The 15,705-nt window shown below is 38.0% G+C and overlaps 2 protein-coding genes and 1 long non-coding RNA gene across 3 annotated transcripts; 2 read left to right on the top strand and 1 right to left on the bottom strand.

Moving 5' to 3' along the window:
- The first annotated feature begins 2,548 nt into the window (after positions 1-2,548).
- LOC108900033 (ADP-ribosyl cyclase/cyclic ADP-ribose hydrolase 1) lies at positions 2,549-7,141 on the top strand. The gene is made up of 10 exons (XM_018700833.2): positions 2,549-2,812; positions 3,178-3,291; positions 3,399-3,522; positions 4,440-4,566; positions 4,684-4,819; positions 5,783-5,865; positions 5,988-6,061; positions 6,158-6,250; positions 6,696-6,782; positions 6,931-7,141. The coding sequence occupies exons 2-10, from the start codon at positions 3,186-3,188 to the stop codon at positions 7,028-7,030; spliced, it is 930 nt and encodes a 309-aa protein (XP_018556349.1). The 5' UTR covers positions 2,549-2,812; positions 3,178-3,185; the 3' UTR covers positions 7,031-7,141.
- Positions 4,693-10,405, bottom strand: LOC127139250 (uncharacterized). The gene is made up of 3 exons (XR_007809425.1): positions 10,312-10,405; positions 5,182-5,250; positions 4,693-4,841 (listed from the first exon to the last, which is right to left on the bottom strand). It is a non-coding gene; the product is annotated as an uncharacterized LOC127139250 (long non-coding RNA).
- On the top strand, positions 8,887-14,731 carry LOC108900035 (ADP-ribosyl cyclase/cyclic ADP-ribose hydrolase 1). The gene is made up of 8 exons (XM_018700835.2): positions 8,887-9,160; positions 10,399-10,525; positions 10,641-10,776; positions 11,725-11,807; positions 13,191-13,264; positions 13,765-13,851; positions 13,966-14,049; positions 14,150-14,731. The coding sequence occupies exons 1-8, from the start codon at positions 8,982-8,984 to the stop codon at positions 14,205-14,207; spliced, it is 828 nt and encodes a 275-aa protein (XP_018556351.1). The 5' UTR covers positions 8,887-8,981; the 3' UTR covers positions 14,208-14,731.
- Positions 14,732-15,705: the final 974 nt, after the last annotated feature.

The raw sequence follows: 15,705 nt of genomic DNA, 5'->3' as shown, positions 1-15,705 counted from the left end.
AAAAGGTGAGACAAAACTACTAAGGGCCAGTGGATGCTGTCTAAATAAAATAATTTACAATGCTAGTTTCTGCGAGTTGACGCAATGATTGACGTCTGCCAAGCAAAAACGACATCCACGTCGAACAACTTTACTGCCACCCCGACTGAGAAGTTGGCCGAGGAGTTGAGGAGTTGAGCTGGGAACGTGTCAGCCAGTCAGAAGGCAGGACGTAAGAGCAGGAGACAGGAAATGAGGTGAGGGAATGCCACGCCTTCTCAATTCGAGCCAATCGTGTACAGGGGACCGCACATCCCAATTAGCATAACTTTACGAAAAGGTTACACACGAAGAATAAGACCGGCTACAGGTTAATGCGTAGAAAAAATGAATGCTGCAAACGACTGCAGGTGTTTTTTTTATGTTTGGTTGACATTCAAGTTGTGAAATCTGGATGATTAATATTAAGCTTCCTTTAATGTGAGTTCATTAATTTCATAAACTTCCTCTAATGGCATGATGTTGGTTCTGTTTCCAAGAACAAAACCTGCACATACTTTACAATATAAGGAAGTGACTGGTATACATGTAATTTCAAGACCGCTTATGTAAGCATAATTCAGTTTGTCAATGAAGTATTTAGGAACCCTGTGTGTGAGCCCGGTCGCTATATGGAGACATTCTGTTCTCCTGTGCAGAGAGCTAACAACACAATTAGCTATTAGAACACAAGGGCATCCATACTGCCTTAAAGAATTCACCTCAGACAGCCTTTATCTCACACAGAGATGGCAGAAATCCAAAACTTATTTCTTGAAGCAGTTAGGGAGACGTCTGGCAACAGTCAGGCTTACATTAAATCTAATTCCTTTGACCTATAGTAATATTTTTTGTTTTATGGTTTAAGACAAGGTAGTATAATGAGAATCACATTCAGCCTGTCACAAGAAAGTACTTGGGGAGCAATTTTCTGTATATTTGGTGACAAACAGCATAAGCTGAGACTATCTAAGTACTCCCTACAATTCTTTTGTGGATACTAGATACTGTATATTAACACAAAATGAAAATAAAAATGGTGTTTATTTTGCCAAGATGGGAAGTTTGTCTTGATTGGAATTATGAAGGAATTTTTCTTTTAATACATATTAGTCCTCTGCTATTCACAATGTAGTATTAGTCCATGTTTCTCCACAGTTCACTGTCACTTACTTAAAACCATAGTTCATTTATTTATTTCTAGCTTTGTCAATTCCCATCGGACAGCTGGACACTGGCGATGAAATGTGTCATTTCCTCATTTGTTTTTATCATAACCTAACAACGGGTTCCATGGTTACATGGAAACAAGACTGTATGAAACCGTTTTTATGGTTTTATGGTTCTTTTAACTAAACCGGCATGCCAACACTCAGAATGACGTATGGAGGGGTAATGTTTAACCTGTTCTTATTTCAGAGTGTTACTATGCTCGCATTTGCTAATTAGCAGCTGAGATGATGGGAATGCCATTATTTATGCAAATAATGAGTAAGTGGAAAAACCTTGAATATTTTCAACAGATTTCATGGTAATCCATCTGACAGTTGTCAAGATGTTTCACTCTGAGTCACAAATGGCAACCTCATGGTGGCCCTAGAAGAAAAAGGAACTGTGGAAGTCAGTGGGATTCATCTGGGGAGCATAAATGTGTGTACAAAATCTGGTGCCAATATGCATGAAGTTAGTCCCAAATATAGTTATGTGAGTCTGAGATTTTGCACAGATTTTGATAAAGGAGCAAACAAACAGAGGTGAATGCATAGTCTACTGCAGGTTCAGAGAGTGAAAAAAAGACTAAAGTAAAATCTGTAACCTAAGCTAAAAGAAAGTAGCTACACTACATTTAGGTACATTATATCTACTTGTTAAAAAAGAAGTGAAGGGTTATATTTGTTGTTCATTTACTTCTAGTGATAGAAAAGTAGTCCTCACTGTCTTCAGCAAAAGTTTCAGGAACACAGTGGAATAATGCATAGGTCCTGCATTCAAAGGGAGTACAAAAACAAATAATGAAAATATTGAACTCTGCTTGGTAAAATGTACTTTTCAAACTACTTTAGCATCTGTAGAAAAAGTACCAGCAGTGAAGACTGAAGAAAAGTGTACTGGTGTGACATTACTACACTAACCATTGATTGCATGATAATACCTGGTGTAGATAATGTGAAAAAACACACAGTAAAGCTGCTCCTCTGCACTCAGAAAAAGGTTAGCAGACATCTTAGGCGTTACAAGGCCACACAAACAAATTGAGCATTGATGAAGAGGGAATACATACAGAAGACAAACAATCTCTTACAAAAATGAAAATTGCTATACAACCTATACATTTCAATCTTTCCATTTCCTTTTTATAAAATGGGCTCTATTATCCTCAACCTAATACCAGAGGTTCATTTTGAGATATATATACTGAGCTGAGTTCATACCATAATTCAGTGTGTTCAATAACACAAACTTCCTCCACCCCATGGCACCATGTCTCACTGAACAGCGCTCACTCTGTGTGGACAAATTCTCACTGACGCCATAATGGGAATCATGTGGATTGTTGCAGCTGGAGGCTGGAAAAAACATCTCATCTGTCCTTTAAGAATGTGTCTGTGGGTTGGTGAGGAGCTGTGTTTGTCAACCTATGAAGAGGAGCCTCTCTCAGGCATGTCATGCATTAGCCCTGTGAGGAGGGTACACACCACAGCACACCACAGCGGGACTCAGGTTTGGGCAGAAAGCATTTCACATCACAGCCATGGGGCCGTTTGTCACATTTTAACCTTCTGCAAGGAAAATGGTGAGCATTTACCTCTAAGTTTATTCAGAGAATGAACTGGGCATGTGTACCTGTTTATTCCATGATATTTAATGATTGCATGTACTACCCACTGCAATGTGAAAACTTTCATACCTTTTATGTATCTACTTGAAATGCTAGAAGGGTTATTGTTTATCTAAAGGTCAACAGTCATTGTTAAAATGTCCTGGAGGGTGTTTGAAAAGTTGGCAGATCTGATAGCTCTGGAAGAAAAAAAAATGTGGGAGAAAGTTTTGTATTTGCCATAATTGCAGCACACACACCTTCTGAGCTCCTGGGAAAGTACCTGCTGGCCTGAGGTCAAATCCAAAAACTGATAGAACTTTTGTTTTGCATATCTACAGATTAAAGCATGCACGAACACGTATCTTTATTGAGGAGCAATGAGGCCGTCCGGGGTCTCACCCTTATGACCTCTAGAACATTTGAGACGTTTGTAATGATCAACATGACGATATGTAAGTAATTCCTCTTGACATCTCCAGCTTTTTTCTCTCTATCTTTCTTTTGATGTACTTCTCCAAAATAATGTCTTCTTTCATCTGTCTTTGTGTCCATTTCAAAGGGTTTATTGTGCTTCTGCTCTGTCCAAGTCAACTGACAGCACAGTTTGGGACAACCCCCAACATTAAACACATTGTGGTTGGAAGGTGTTACAATTACATCACTCTGGTCAACCCCAGCTTACGGTAATATACTGTGCAGTGATTTGTCCTCATGTCACGACATTTCTGATCTTTAGAGAGACTTTATTTGAAAATGTGATGACTTCAGATGAGAATTCACAGCTACATTTTGACCTTAACACCAATTACTTGAGTCTCAAAGACTTGAAAGACTTGATTTCCTCCTAATGTCCAAGGCAAAAGAATTTTGGCTGGAACCAGCAGCTCATTATCAGGCCAGTGTTGAAGCCCACATGAAGGACACTTTGATGTGACACTGAATCAGCTTTCTTTTATGTGCTTCTCTAGAAAGACATAAACCAATGAAGAGATGGTAGTATGAAAAGACATTTTATATTGTGGGAAATTCTAACTTATAATTGTTATGTCCAGCTGTATTTGCTTAGTTTCTTTTGAAAAGACCTTCTATCCCAATTCTTGTCTAGTTGTAGCACAGTATTTTCTTCTTTTGAGGTATCATAAAGGTGACTGTGCCTACATTTTTAAATGGCATTAAGTGTACAGAAAAAAAATCCTATCACTTACTTAGGCTTTGAAACCCAAAAATTGGTTCCTGGGATCTTGTCAGTTTTTTCTGTTGCTACATAGCCAACATTAGCATTAACAGCTCTTTACTTACCAAGTACCTCTGGCATTGTTGTGTTTACAAGACAAGAGGTTAGAATTCATCCCCTCATGCTGGATTGGGAGCATACTGGATGCTATAGTGAGCTGGGTAGCTGGTTAGCATGCTAACTTCAGTAGGAGAAAAGTGATAGAAATAGAGGCAAAACAAGAGTTAATACTGACATTAATCTCCATTGCTAAACAGCTGTTAATGCTAACATTGGCTATATAGCGATAGCAAAAATAGATATAGCACTTTTAATTGATTAAACAATTATAGAATATCAGAAAATGGTATATAATCTCTATTGTAGGTATGACTGTGAGGAGATCTGGAGACAATTTGAGGAGGCAGTTGTCCGTCAGTCTTCTTGTAATGTTACGGTGGAGGATTATCATCAGATGTTTTATGCAATGCCACAAACCTGGCCATGCGATAGGGTGAGCAAGAGTGAGACTTGAGCTACAATTTCATACATATATTTATCACTTTTAATTGATACCTCCTTGGATGGAATATTTTTGAGTTACTGTATATTTCCTCTTTCTTCTGCTTAGTTTCTCTTCTGGAGTAAAACCAGAGCGCTGATGCACAGCTATGCAGCTGTTGTTCGTCACTTCTGGACGCTGGAGGATACGCTGGTTGGCTTCATGTTCAATGACCTCATCTGGTGTGGACAAGAGGAAGACTCCGGTAGATCTTTTCTCCATGTGTTCTACACAGAGACAATTAAAAGTCAAAACACTGAAAGTATACATAGAAGAATACATTTTATTCTTTTATGTCTAATTAATTGTCTTGCAGTCTCTCAGATTTACCTCGTGACCACTTAAAGGGGTCCCAACCCCCAGGTTGAGACCCACTGCAGTAACTCAATCATGATATAACATTTTCTGTAACTGTATAAGTTTTTTATGACTACTTATTGTAACACAGGGTAAACAAAACACAGAACAAAGGGAAACATTTGACTCAATTTACAAATTAGAGGAGCCATTTGTAAGCATCTGCTATCACTACATAGCCAGTGTTAACATTAACAGCTGTTTACTGACCAGGCTTGATGAAATGTTACAAGTTCAGCATCAAACTTCATTCCTTTTCTCGCCAAGAGCTGTCTCCAGCTGTGGAAAAACAACAGCACTTACTTCTAGTGCCATCACTTCTTTTTTTCTAATGAAGTTAGCATGCTAACCAGCTAGCCCCAGCTGGTCTTGTTACTTTCTGATAGTGAGTGACTATGGTGTCCATACTGCCCTGAAGAAGTAGAAGTGCCCAGGGAGTGTATTCTATCATATATTGTAAATGCAATGATGGCTGAAGCTCTTGACCACTACCATAACCCACTGCCAGCAAGAAACCACGTTCAGCAGCAGAGAAAGTTTACAAATAGAACATTTTAAAGTAAATTAAAAATTAACCAGCAGGACCATCACTCAGTTGCTGCTGTGCTTCCAAATGCTTTCCTGAGCCTTCAGGATTTTTTATTACAGTCGTAGTGAAGAGAGATTAACCTGTCAGCTGCATGTTGTTGCATGTCATCATCACTATAATCACCTAAACTTTCTCTTACCATTCATTCATGTCTCATTTTGGCTCTTATCAAGGTTATGACACTCTGCTTCTTTTAACCAATAGCTGTGAATTTACACACAGGTTTTGATTTCAGCTCTTGCCCGGAGTGGTCAGCTTGTAGAAATCACCCAGTGTATTCCTTATGGAGGCGAGCCTCTCAAAATGTGAGTTTAAACTGCAGAATAGTCACCACTCATCACACAGTTTATAATTTATATGCAACATATTGTTCCAAAACCAGCAGCAGAATATTGCTCCAACGTGATTTTCCTCATTCATGTGTTAGTTTGCAGAAATGGCATGTGGCAACATCACTGTATTATTGAATGGATCGATTGCCAACGCCTTCAACAGAAAAAGGTAAAAAATTAAAATTAAAAAAAAGAAACAAATATATATGGTACTGTTAATGATGAGTATGTAATAAAATAATCTTTTTTTTTTTTAATCTCACAGCATGTTTGGAAGTGTTGAACTGGACAGCCTGAATCCTCAAAGGGTGGATTATGTCAACATTAAGGTGGTGACCAACCTAGAGGGACCATATATGTGAGGATAAAACAATGGATACTTTGTAAAAATGCAGCACAAAGTTACAATAAGATGACGCTGTACCATTTCTTAATATATAACCCTTTATAAAAGGTTATTACACATGACTTTTTGAGTGGGTAATAAATGATTTTCATATCAATAATTTGTAAACACCCATAAGTGTCTTTTAATAGATTTATGATGCCATTGTCTTGGAATGACAAGAATAAATCTTGTTGCATGCAAGTATAATGATGATAAAGTTGAATCAAATTGAATTATTACCAAATACAAAGGATTTTTTTTTAAATCACAGCCAGGCTGCCCCAACATTTTTATTACCCATTTATATTGCCATTAGTTATTGATCATAAACACTCTATAAATGGCAACTTATCAGAAGGTTGCATCCATAAAAGAGAAAGCACTCACAGTTGACCCTTGTTTTTCTCTTCTACAGAGAGTCATGTAATCAAGGGTCCATTGTAAACCTGATCCAAATCCTCCAGTCCAGAGGTTTTCGTTGGACTTGCATAGACAACGACCAGTAAGTGACCTCCAACAAATCTTCCAAACTAAATGGTAAAACACATCTCAGACAGGTGGACAGAATTTATACAGATGTTTTTTGTGACTTTGTAATGAACTTCCTGATGAAAGCACCCTGGAGTAACATAAATCGTATTTGTCCACAGGACCCTCATGATCCTGCAGTGTATCCAGGACCCCAAACAGTCCTCCTGCCAGACATGTGCAAACAGCCTGTTACACAGAAAAAGCCTCACATCCAACTGAATCACCCACAAGTTTAACGTGTTGTCTGATATGGTCATTGTGTAGTTTTAGGTCAGTGACTTTAGTGAAAATCCACATTAGCAATAAAAGAATAACCTGACACTAAAGAGACCACGATGACTGTCATCTTTACATACAGGTCAAAAACTGGCTGCTCAGAAGACTCCAGCACTTAAAGCCTCCTTTAAACCCCATACTTTTCATTTATCTGATTCATTAAATAAAAAACCTCTTAAAGTGAATTTATCTGTTTTCTGAAGCTGATACCTACTGCTTACGGTCTACTGTCCTCTGGTTTGACAGAGGGTTCTGACTTAACAGTTCACCTATTTGTCCAAATCTAGTTTTAAGACCTTTCATGTTACTGATTTTAATTAACTGACCACACAAATCAGCGACTAGATATTCTAGCACAGAAAAACTGTACATGTCACTTAAATGGACTGGTTAATTTGGGTAGTAGTAAAAGTTCATTTTTGGGGCCTAATAGCAGGTCCAGCCATGTCTGAAACATCAGACATCTTATCAAAGGCACTGGGGCATGATTTTAACTCGGAACCATATCATTCTTATTATTACACGTCATTTATGATACAAGATAATTAGAGCAGGAGATATCCACAAAATTATATGCTTGTATTGCTGTGTCATTATGTCATTACACATCCTGCAAAACAGAGATGATAAACCTGTTTACTGGAATGGTTAACCTTTAGTTTTGGCTCTCACACTCGTACTCAAAGATCTGTGGCATTTCTCAACATGTTCACTATTGATGTCTACTCCATGACCTTTGAATTATAGCCCACACACATCTTTTAACGGCTGATTAGCATTTAAGTGCATGAACTTCAACCAGCTAATGTAACAGCTCCTTGGTTCAAGTCTCTATTATTAAAGTTCTTACTTAGCGGATACAAAAACAAGTGAAAGAATGAGAGCAGCCAACTTTTAAAAAACATAAAGACGGTAGAAAGGCAAATATTTGTGAACAGCTTAAAGAAAAAAAGGTTTTTAAACTTGTTCATGCTTGCACCACAGATATATGTGTAAGCTTTCTTAATGATTTCCACACTTAAGTGCAGCGCAGGCACGTGGAGGTCCATTTATTCAAGGCCATAGCTGCCACTGAAGAGACATAAATAATGAATTAACATATTGAATTGCAAGTAAAACATTAAACACTTGAGTTTTTCTTAACTTGTTGGTTTGGGGGAGGGAGGTACAGTGGCTGGAGTAGACTTATTTATCAATTGATCTGTATTTTTATTTAACTTCAGTATTTCTAAAATCCATGATACAACTCTGCTAGTATCAACCTGCTGCAGCTAATTTCAAAGAGTGAATTAAAAGTAAAATTTAGATAGATAGTGAAAAAACTGAATTTTTGTTTGAGACTTGTTCAGATTATTTTTCTTAAGTAAAACCGACAATACTACACCATCAAAATTCTCCATTACAAGTTAAAAAGTACAGAGGTGCAACAAAATATACAACATCAACTAGTACTCAATATTCTGACTGGCGCTGTCTGAGTTAATGATACATTAACATGTAAGCAGTAGGCTACTCCACTGCTGTTGTAGTCGATACCACTTCATTCCGCTATACTGTTAAATGTATAAATATGGATAAATAGGCATAATATTTTATCAACATAGTTTTGTTTGCAAAGATTTTAAACTGATTTGTCTGAACATACAGTATATATATTTATAAATATATACTATATCCACATATATACATATTATTTAGCGGTCTTGATGTGACCCCTCCACCTCTGCTCCACCACAACAGTGAAGACTCCTGATTGGAGCGAGCGAGCGCGCGCACAGTGATTGCGCCTCTCCGTAAATAGACTTGCGAGCGCGAGCGACGTTCAGTGTCAACAAAGTTCCAAGGCGACTTCTAAACGTCCACCTGGGTCTAACAACAACGTAAGGATTTTTAAATGGACCACGGAGGGTATCGACCGCCGGAGAAGAGAAGGAAGAGACACTGTGCCATTTTTAGTGTCGTCGCTGTCCTACTTATTATTATTATATTAGTCGTCGTGTTGGCACTGACCTACCGTCGGAACACAGACAAACTAAAACCAACTTTTATTGCTAGGTGTGAGGAATTCAAAGGGTAAGTGTTTGTTTGTTTTTTTAAATGGATGTACAGAATGTCATGTAGCTATAAAAGTAAGTGCATGGTCTCAGTCCGGCGATAAACTGGGCTTCCTCACACAACCTGAATAATTGAATTGGCAATACAATGTAAGATATGTGAACTATATGTCGCAGTTGCAGTACTTCAGTTGATTGTTGGAGGGGTGGTACACCGAGCTACAACTAGGCAACTGCTAGAGCTCTACAGTAAATTCTACCTTCATATTATTATGTCAGCCTCATCTTTATCACTGAGAGACAGCTGAGTTACACACCTCTGTGGAATACAACACCTCAACAGCACCACTAACCACATCCTCTTCAATGAGAAATGACTTCAGTCAATGAGTCAACCACCTCAACAAATCTGAGCATTATAACCCTCACAAAGCACGACTTATTTTAGGACTTCTGTGTTAGACTGCATTGAAGAAATTGTGATTTAACTAATGGAGGTTGTGGAAGTGCGTCTGCGGGCACTGACTGACTGACATAATACAGTAGTCATGGAAATGGAAGACATAGTCACAGTAGTCATAGTACAGCTTCATGAAAATTCAATGCTAAAGTGGGACTTCAGTCTGAAGTTTGGTCTCTGTTTTACTCCAGTCAATGATTGATTCACCAGCCTTTTTTCTGCACTGTCTGCAGGGTTGAAGATATTACTAGTACTCACTGGTCAGCTAGACTGCACAGGTGGCCACTGACTACAGAGTGCAAGAGAATATAAATCATCTAAATATTCTAACAAAGAGCAATGTTATGTTCAGGGGAGGGAGGAAAAAAGCATTTTTTTCTGCAGTGAAAGTTGTGCTTTTACAGTTGATTTTAAAAATTATTCACTAACCTGCACTAGATTTAGTCCTAGTCTTTATAAGTTTGTGTCAGACTGGGGCTGGTATACAAGCACTGTTTGGTTTTTCTGCATTATCTACTGTGATAAATTCATGTTTACTGATGGTATGAACTGGACATACTGTGTGAAGTACTTCTAAACCCTGACACTGAGTTCTTATCTTAAAGAGTTTGTTTACATTTAAAGGAGGGGTGAATACTCAGTTTGTTTGATAAAAAAAAATGAGTCATTAATTCGAATGGTGTAAGATGAGGAGAAGGTTGTGCTTTTACCTGTGATCTTGACAGTCTACACTCAGTGTAGTCTAGACTTGATCCACATTCCTGAGACCAGAAGCAGAACTGTCATTTATTTTTCAGATACGACTGTGAAAAGATATGGAGTACATTCGAACAAGCCTATGTAGGACAGGACCCTTGTAACGTTTCCATGGGAGCCTATGACCCGCTCATAGCTGCAGCCCCATTCAGACCTGCATGCAACAGAGTAAATATCAGTCATCACATCATTTATCTCACCTAGTCTAAACTAGTCTCTCATAATGAAAAATAATCAGAGAAATAATGTGACATTCCCTGTTTGTTTTTGGTGGGGGGGTTAGATGATGTTCTGGAGCAAAACAAAGGAAGTGGTCCATGATTTCACTGAGAAGAGAGATTGTTTTCTCACCCTGGAAGACACTCTGTTAGGATCTGTCCTGGATGGTCTGACGTGGTGTGGGAAGCAGGGCAGCAGCGGTAAGACCCCTCAGGCAACCCACAGCCTTGCACCTGAGCAGAGTTTCACTTAAGTTTGTTATATACAAATGATATATAGTTATACTACTTTACATTTAAAAACAACAACCTCATATGTATTCTTCCCCAGGCAAAAGACCTTACATACCCTGTGTGTGTGTGTTGCTGTTGCACCATGAGAATATGTGAATTCATGATGCCAGAGGTGTTAGTTGTGAACACCTACAGTTACTTTTGCATAGCATGTCAAGTCACGTTTAGTAATTCAAAAGAGAAGACCTTTGGAGAGGCAAATCAAAAGCCAGAACACCTTAGTTCACACCCCTTCTTTTAAAAGACTAAAACGTATGGAAACAAGGACAGGAAGGACACGTAAAGCACTTTTCCAGAGGGTGATCTTAAAGGAATAGTTTGACATTTTGGGAAATATGCTTGTTCGCATTTTTGCTGAGAGAAGATTGATACCACTGACATGTATGTCTGTATGAAGTATGAAGCTACCAACAACAGCTGATTAGCTTAGCTTAGCATTAAGGCTGGAACCAGCTAGCCTGGCTGGGCATAGCAACTTTCTTTAGTCTCTTGTCTGGGAACCTCACGGTGTTGTTAGTCTTGTTAGTCAGACACTTTCAGTTTGTAAAAGTATTGATAACTAGTATTTTACAAATGACAGTTTTTTATCTAATAAACGCGGGCACTACTGCTCATACATGAAAATATGATGGGGCTGGTGGGCAAGTTATGTAATCAGTGTGTAACACCTGCTATTGTGGCAACTCTGGCATAAAGGTTTTATTGTTTTACCATGGATAATTTTTTATTTATTTTTTTACTATTGTGGCAATGTGACACCCTGTTTTGCTTTATGTGGCAGCTCACCAAAACAAACTCCTACCAGTTACTTTGAAAGCAAGAAAGGTCCGAATGTGTGTTTGTGTGTTGTTCTAGAAACATTCACAGCCGGCTGCCCAGGTTGGACAGACTGCAGCAACAACCCTGTCCGCTCATTTTGGAACAGAGCCTCAGCTGCTGTAAGTTATCAACAAGAATTCACTTGTTCCTACAAAAAAAATGCAACAGGCCCTTTGGTTTAAATAACATATGTGGAACATGAGGTGCAGCAAATCTCTCCTGTGTATTAGTGATTATGATGGTGAGGAGAAAAGAAAAGGTCAGCTCTGCCTGGTTCTTCATCAATGAGGCTTTGTGTCGGTCTCCATGGAGCCACATTGTGTAGCTCTCTCCTGAGCAAGTAGCAGCAACCCACTCATTCAGAGGAGCCCTCACAGATTCACTTGAGCTTCTGCTGGCATCTTTAGCAAAGTACAGCAGCTAAACAGCTGATGTGAAGCAAATCTGACCTTGACGTCAGTTTAATATACACAGGTGTTTCCTTAAAATGAGCAGCAAGGCAAATTAACAGAATTTTCTCTTTGTGTTTCCCTTTTAAAGCCTCAAACTGTTTAGTCTCAGAAAAAGATTGTGTATTTAGTTTCCTACCACTTACACTGGAGGTGCACAGGAATTGATCTGTTAATGACCAGTATGAACAGGAGGAATAGGGAGATCTGCTGGTTGTTTTAAGACAGATCTGAAAGCCCTGTTGTTTGCCCTGTTGCACCTGTAACCACACCTAACCAACCTGCAGCCAGATGACAACTACAACCACTAGAGGTCATCAAAGACGAGATTTTCAGCTGTTGAGAATACTGCTGAAAATTTGTACCATGAGGTAAAGAATACAAACAGATATTTTTTTCTACAGAATAAAGACAATAGAAAATCAGTTGATACTGGCTAAAATTATATTGTCGAGGACTGCTGCACACAAACCTGATTTGTGGTTTTACCTGTCAGCTGCTGCACAGTGCTGCCAAACTGGTTGTCAAGCCAACTGTTTTCCAAACTGTACCAGACACTTGCAGAGTGAATACCAGGAAACAAACTCTAAACTTCTCACTTCGTAGTAAAAGCACACAGTCTGTGTTCCATAAAATAAGCTTGTAAAGTATGAAGTAATTTTTCTAAATAAGGAATTCCCACATTTCAGTGTAACATTGACTGTATGTTTATTCATTTTTAGTTTCATTCTAATTGCTTTAGTTGTTGCAGTGACCAAAAAAGAAATAGTGTAACACCACCTCCTCCACCTTTGTAATAACATTTTGTCCATTTTGAGAAGAGAATTGCTAGCAATGTGAACTGGATAGATCCAGTTCAGTTTATTGTGAGTAGATGCACAGCTGTTGTATGAATCACACATGTTCTTTACAGGAGGGAATAAAACTAGTTAAAGCAACTTGACAGCCTGACAGTGTTTCCTCAAAATCTTTCTTTTTATGGCGAGGTGAATGATGGGTTTGTGGTCTAAATCTGAGGCGCTTTTTTCTTTTACATCCTCTTCATGTGCGTAGTTTGCAGATGTGGCCTGTGGTGATGTTACGGCAATGCTAAATGGATCCATCACCACCCCGTTCAGTCCCACAAGGTACGCTGCTCTGCACTGCTTGTGTTGACAACTTTATGACTTTTGTGGAAAACAATTATGTGGTGCTTATTCTCTGCTGTTTCACAATTTGCTTCCACCTCTTAACTCCTTTCATGAATACTACTCCTGTCATGCATATCCTTTTCCTATTTTTTTAGCAGACTGTCTGCAGGGAGATTTATTCTATGATAATGGATTAGGTTCCTGTCAGTTTCTTTGCCTTTGTTGTAAATCACAGCACAGCTGCATTCTTTCCTGCCCCCTGCTGGACAATTGTGCCACAAATTCTCTACTCTTATGCAGCGAATAATTAGTTTTACTATTTATACTATACTATCTTATGTTATATTGTAAATACTGAATTTACAAAATCACATTTATCAAAGTAATCTTCTGTGATTTTGAAATATTGGCTCATGATTTGAGAATTTTTGCCATCTCCTTTTCAGGTGAATTTATGAAATCCCTCTAAGTTATGCTCTTTTATCTCTGCTGTCCAGTATTTTTGCCAGCATTGAAGTTAAAAGGTTTAACTCCACCATGATGAGAAGCCTGAATGTTGTTCTGGTCACACAGGAGAGCACTGTGTAAGTGTAACATTAAGACTTTTGCAACACACATGTAAATTCTGTAAGTAACAAGTACATAATACCCTACACAAGGAAAAATTACCTAACATGTATAATTTGTTTATTTATTAGCACAAACTGTACAAATGCATCGTTAAAAGACTTACAGAAAGAGCTGGATGAAGGAATTAAATATAACTGCAAGGAAGTGGCAGAGTAAGTAGAGCATGTGTCTGTGAGACACAAAGATCACATGTATGTTTTTGTTTTGTGTCAGTGTGCTGACCTGGTGTTATTCTGCTTCTTTCTGTCGTAGATCTCAGATCCAGGAGTGCAGCTCTAATCCAGAGAAACCATGCGGTGCCTGTTGGTGAAAATGTCAGATTATAATGTCACACAAGTCTCAACAATAACCAGCTATAAAGAATATTTGTCTAGAGTTTGTTTTCTTTCCTGACAAGTCTTTGTGAATCACATAATGTGCTCTATATTTGTATTTCATAGATTTAATTCTTTTCATACCTGGGGGCCAGTTTGACTGAATATGAAATGGGTCTTTTTGCATAAAATGTCATTAAGACATTTTTACAATATGACAACACACCACTGTATTTTGTAATAAATTGTTTCAGGGTGTGAGGGGGAGGTTACATGTGTCATGTACTGTAGGATATAACACCAGTGCTGCTGTCCAGTTGCATTCAACTAACAATCTTACTCCTGCCCGCTGTCAAAAGAATTTACAATATTTTGAAATAAAAGTGTTTTGAGTATTTGAATTTTTTATATTATTGTAATATATGTGTATACTGAATATAATATTGATTATTCTTGATTGATTCTTTATTCTTCTTTCTTTATAATATTGAGGATTAAAGGGGAAGTACTATCAAATTAAGTCTTACGGCTGATGTTGCTTGAAAATCTTTAAATATCTTTAAATAAGGTGTTAGAATATGTTGAGAAATTATTATTTGTGTTTGATAATGATTAACAGCATCTTTGATGAGAAAAAGATCTATCTATCTAAAATCTATCTATGATCAATCTGATAGATCATGCAGTTATGTGACAGATGTGAAATGACAATGGTCAAATACTGACATTGTAAACTTGTAAAATATATTATCTGAAAGTAAAGCATGATTCCAAGAAGTCTTTTTTTAAGCATCTCCTCGTTTGATTTAGATTTTTTTTTTTTTTAAAGAGAGAGCGATTAAGTTGCATTTTCACTGGAAACTAATGGAAACTGAAGCTAAAAATGGTCATAACTGCCCTGAGTTTAACTTTCTCTGCAATAATCAGACCACACAACAAAAACTATTTTGGATTATAAATGAAATGTAACCTAACATCTAATACATGTACGACTTAGTACACATTTGCTCAGGTGATGATTTTAGTTGTATTTCTGCTAAACACATCATTTTTAGTTTCTTTTTTGGTTCCGGTGAAACTCAAACCTGCTCCCTAATGTTAGACTAAGGTGTATGTAAATATGCAAAACCACTAAACCACTCAACAGAATAGAAAGTGCTCATAAAAAAATCAAACCTTCTTCTGGTTTTATATTTGTAGGTGTAGGCCACAAAATGTCTTATCTATCTGTGTGTGAACCAAAGGCGTGTGGACGATGACACAGGCAGGAACTTAAAGAGCAGAGTGTGACTGTGAATCTTGAAGAGCGAGAAAGTTGTGGCAGGAAGAAGGAGGCTCATCAAGCGCACTAAAACCTCTTCTTTCCCTTCTAGTGACTTGCTGCTGTGTCACACGTACCGTAAACAAGGCTGTGCCGGTGCTGGGAAGAGACGTTCGGGGTTCTCACTGCACAGGTGTTACATGAAGAAGGCCCCTTCTGTAAAACCACAACAT

Source organism: Lates calcarifer, linkage group LG24 (assembly GCF_001640805.2).
Source record: "Lates calcarifer isolate ASB-BC8 linkage group LG24, TLL_Latcal_v3, whole genome shotgun sequence".
Taxonomy (NCBI): Eukaryota; Metazoa; Chordata; class Actinopteri; family Centropomidae; genus Lates; species Lates calcarifer.
This window is presented reverse-complemented; position numbering and strand designations above follow the sequence as displayed.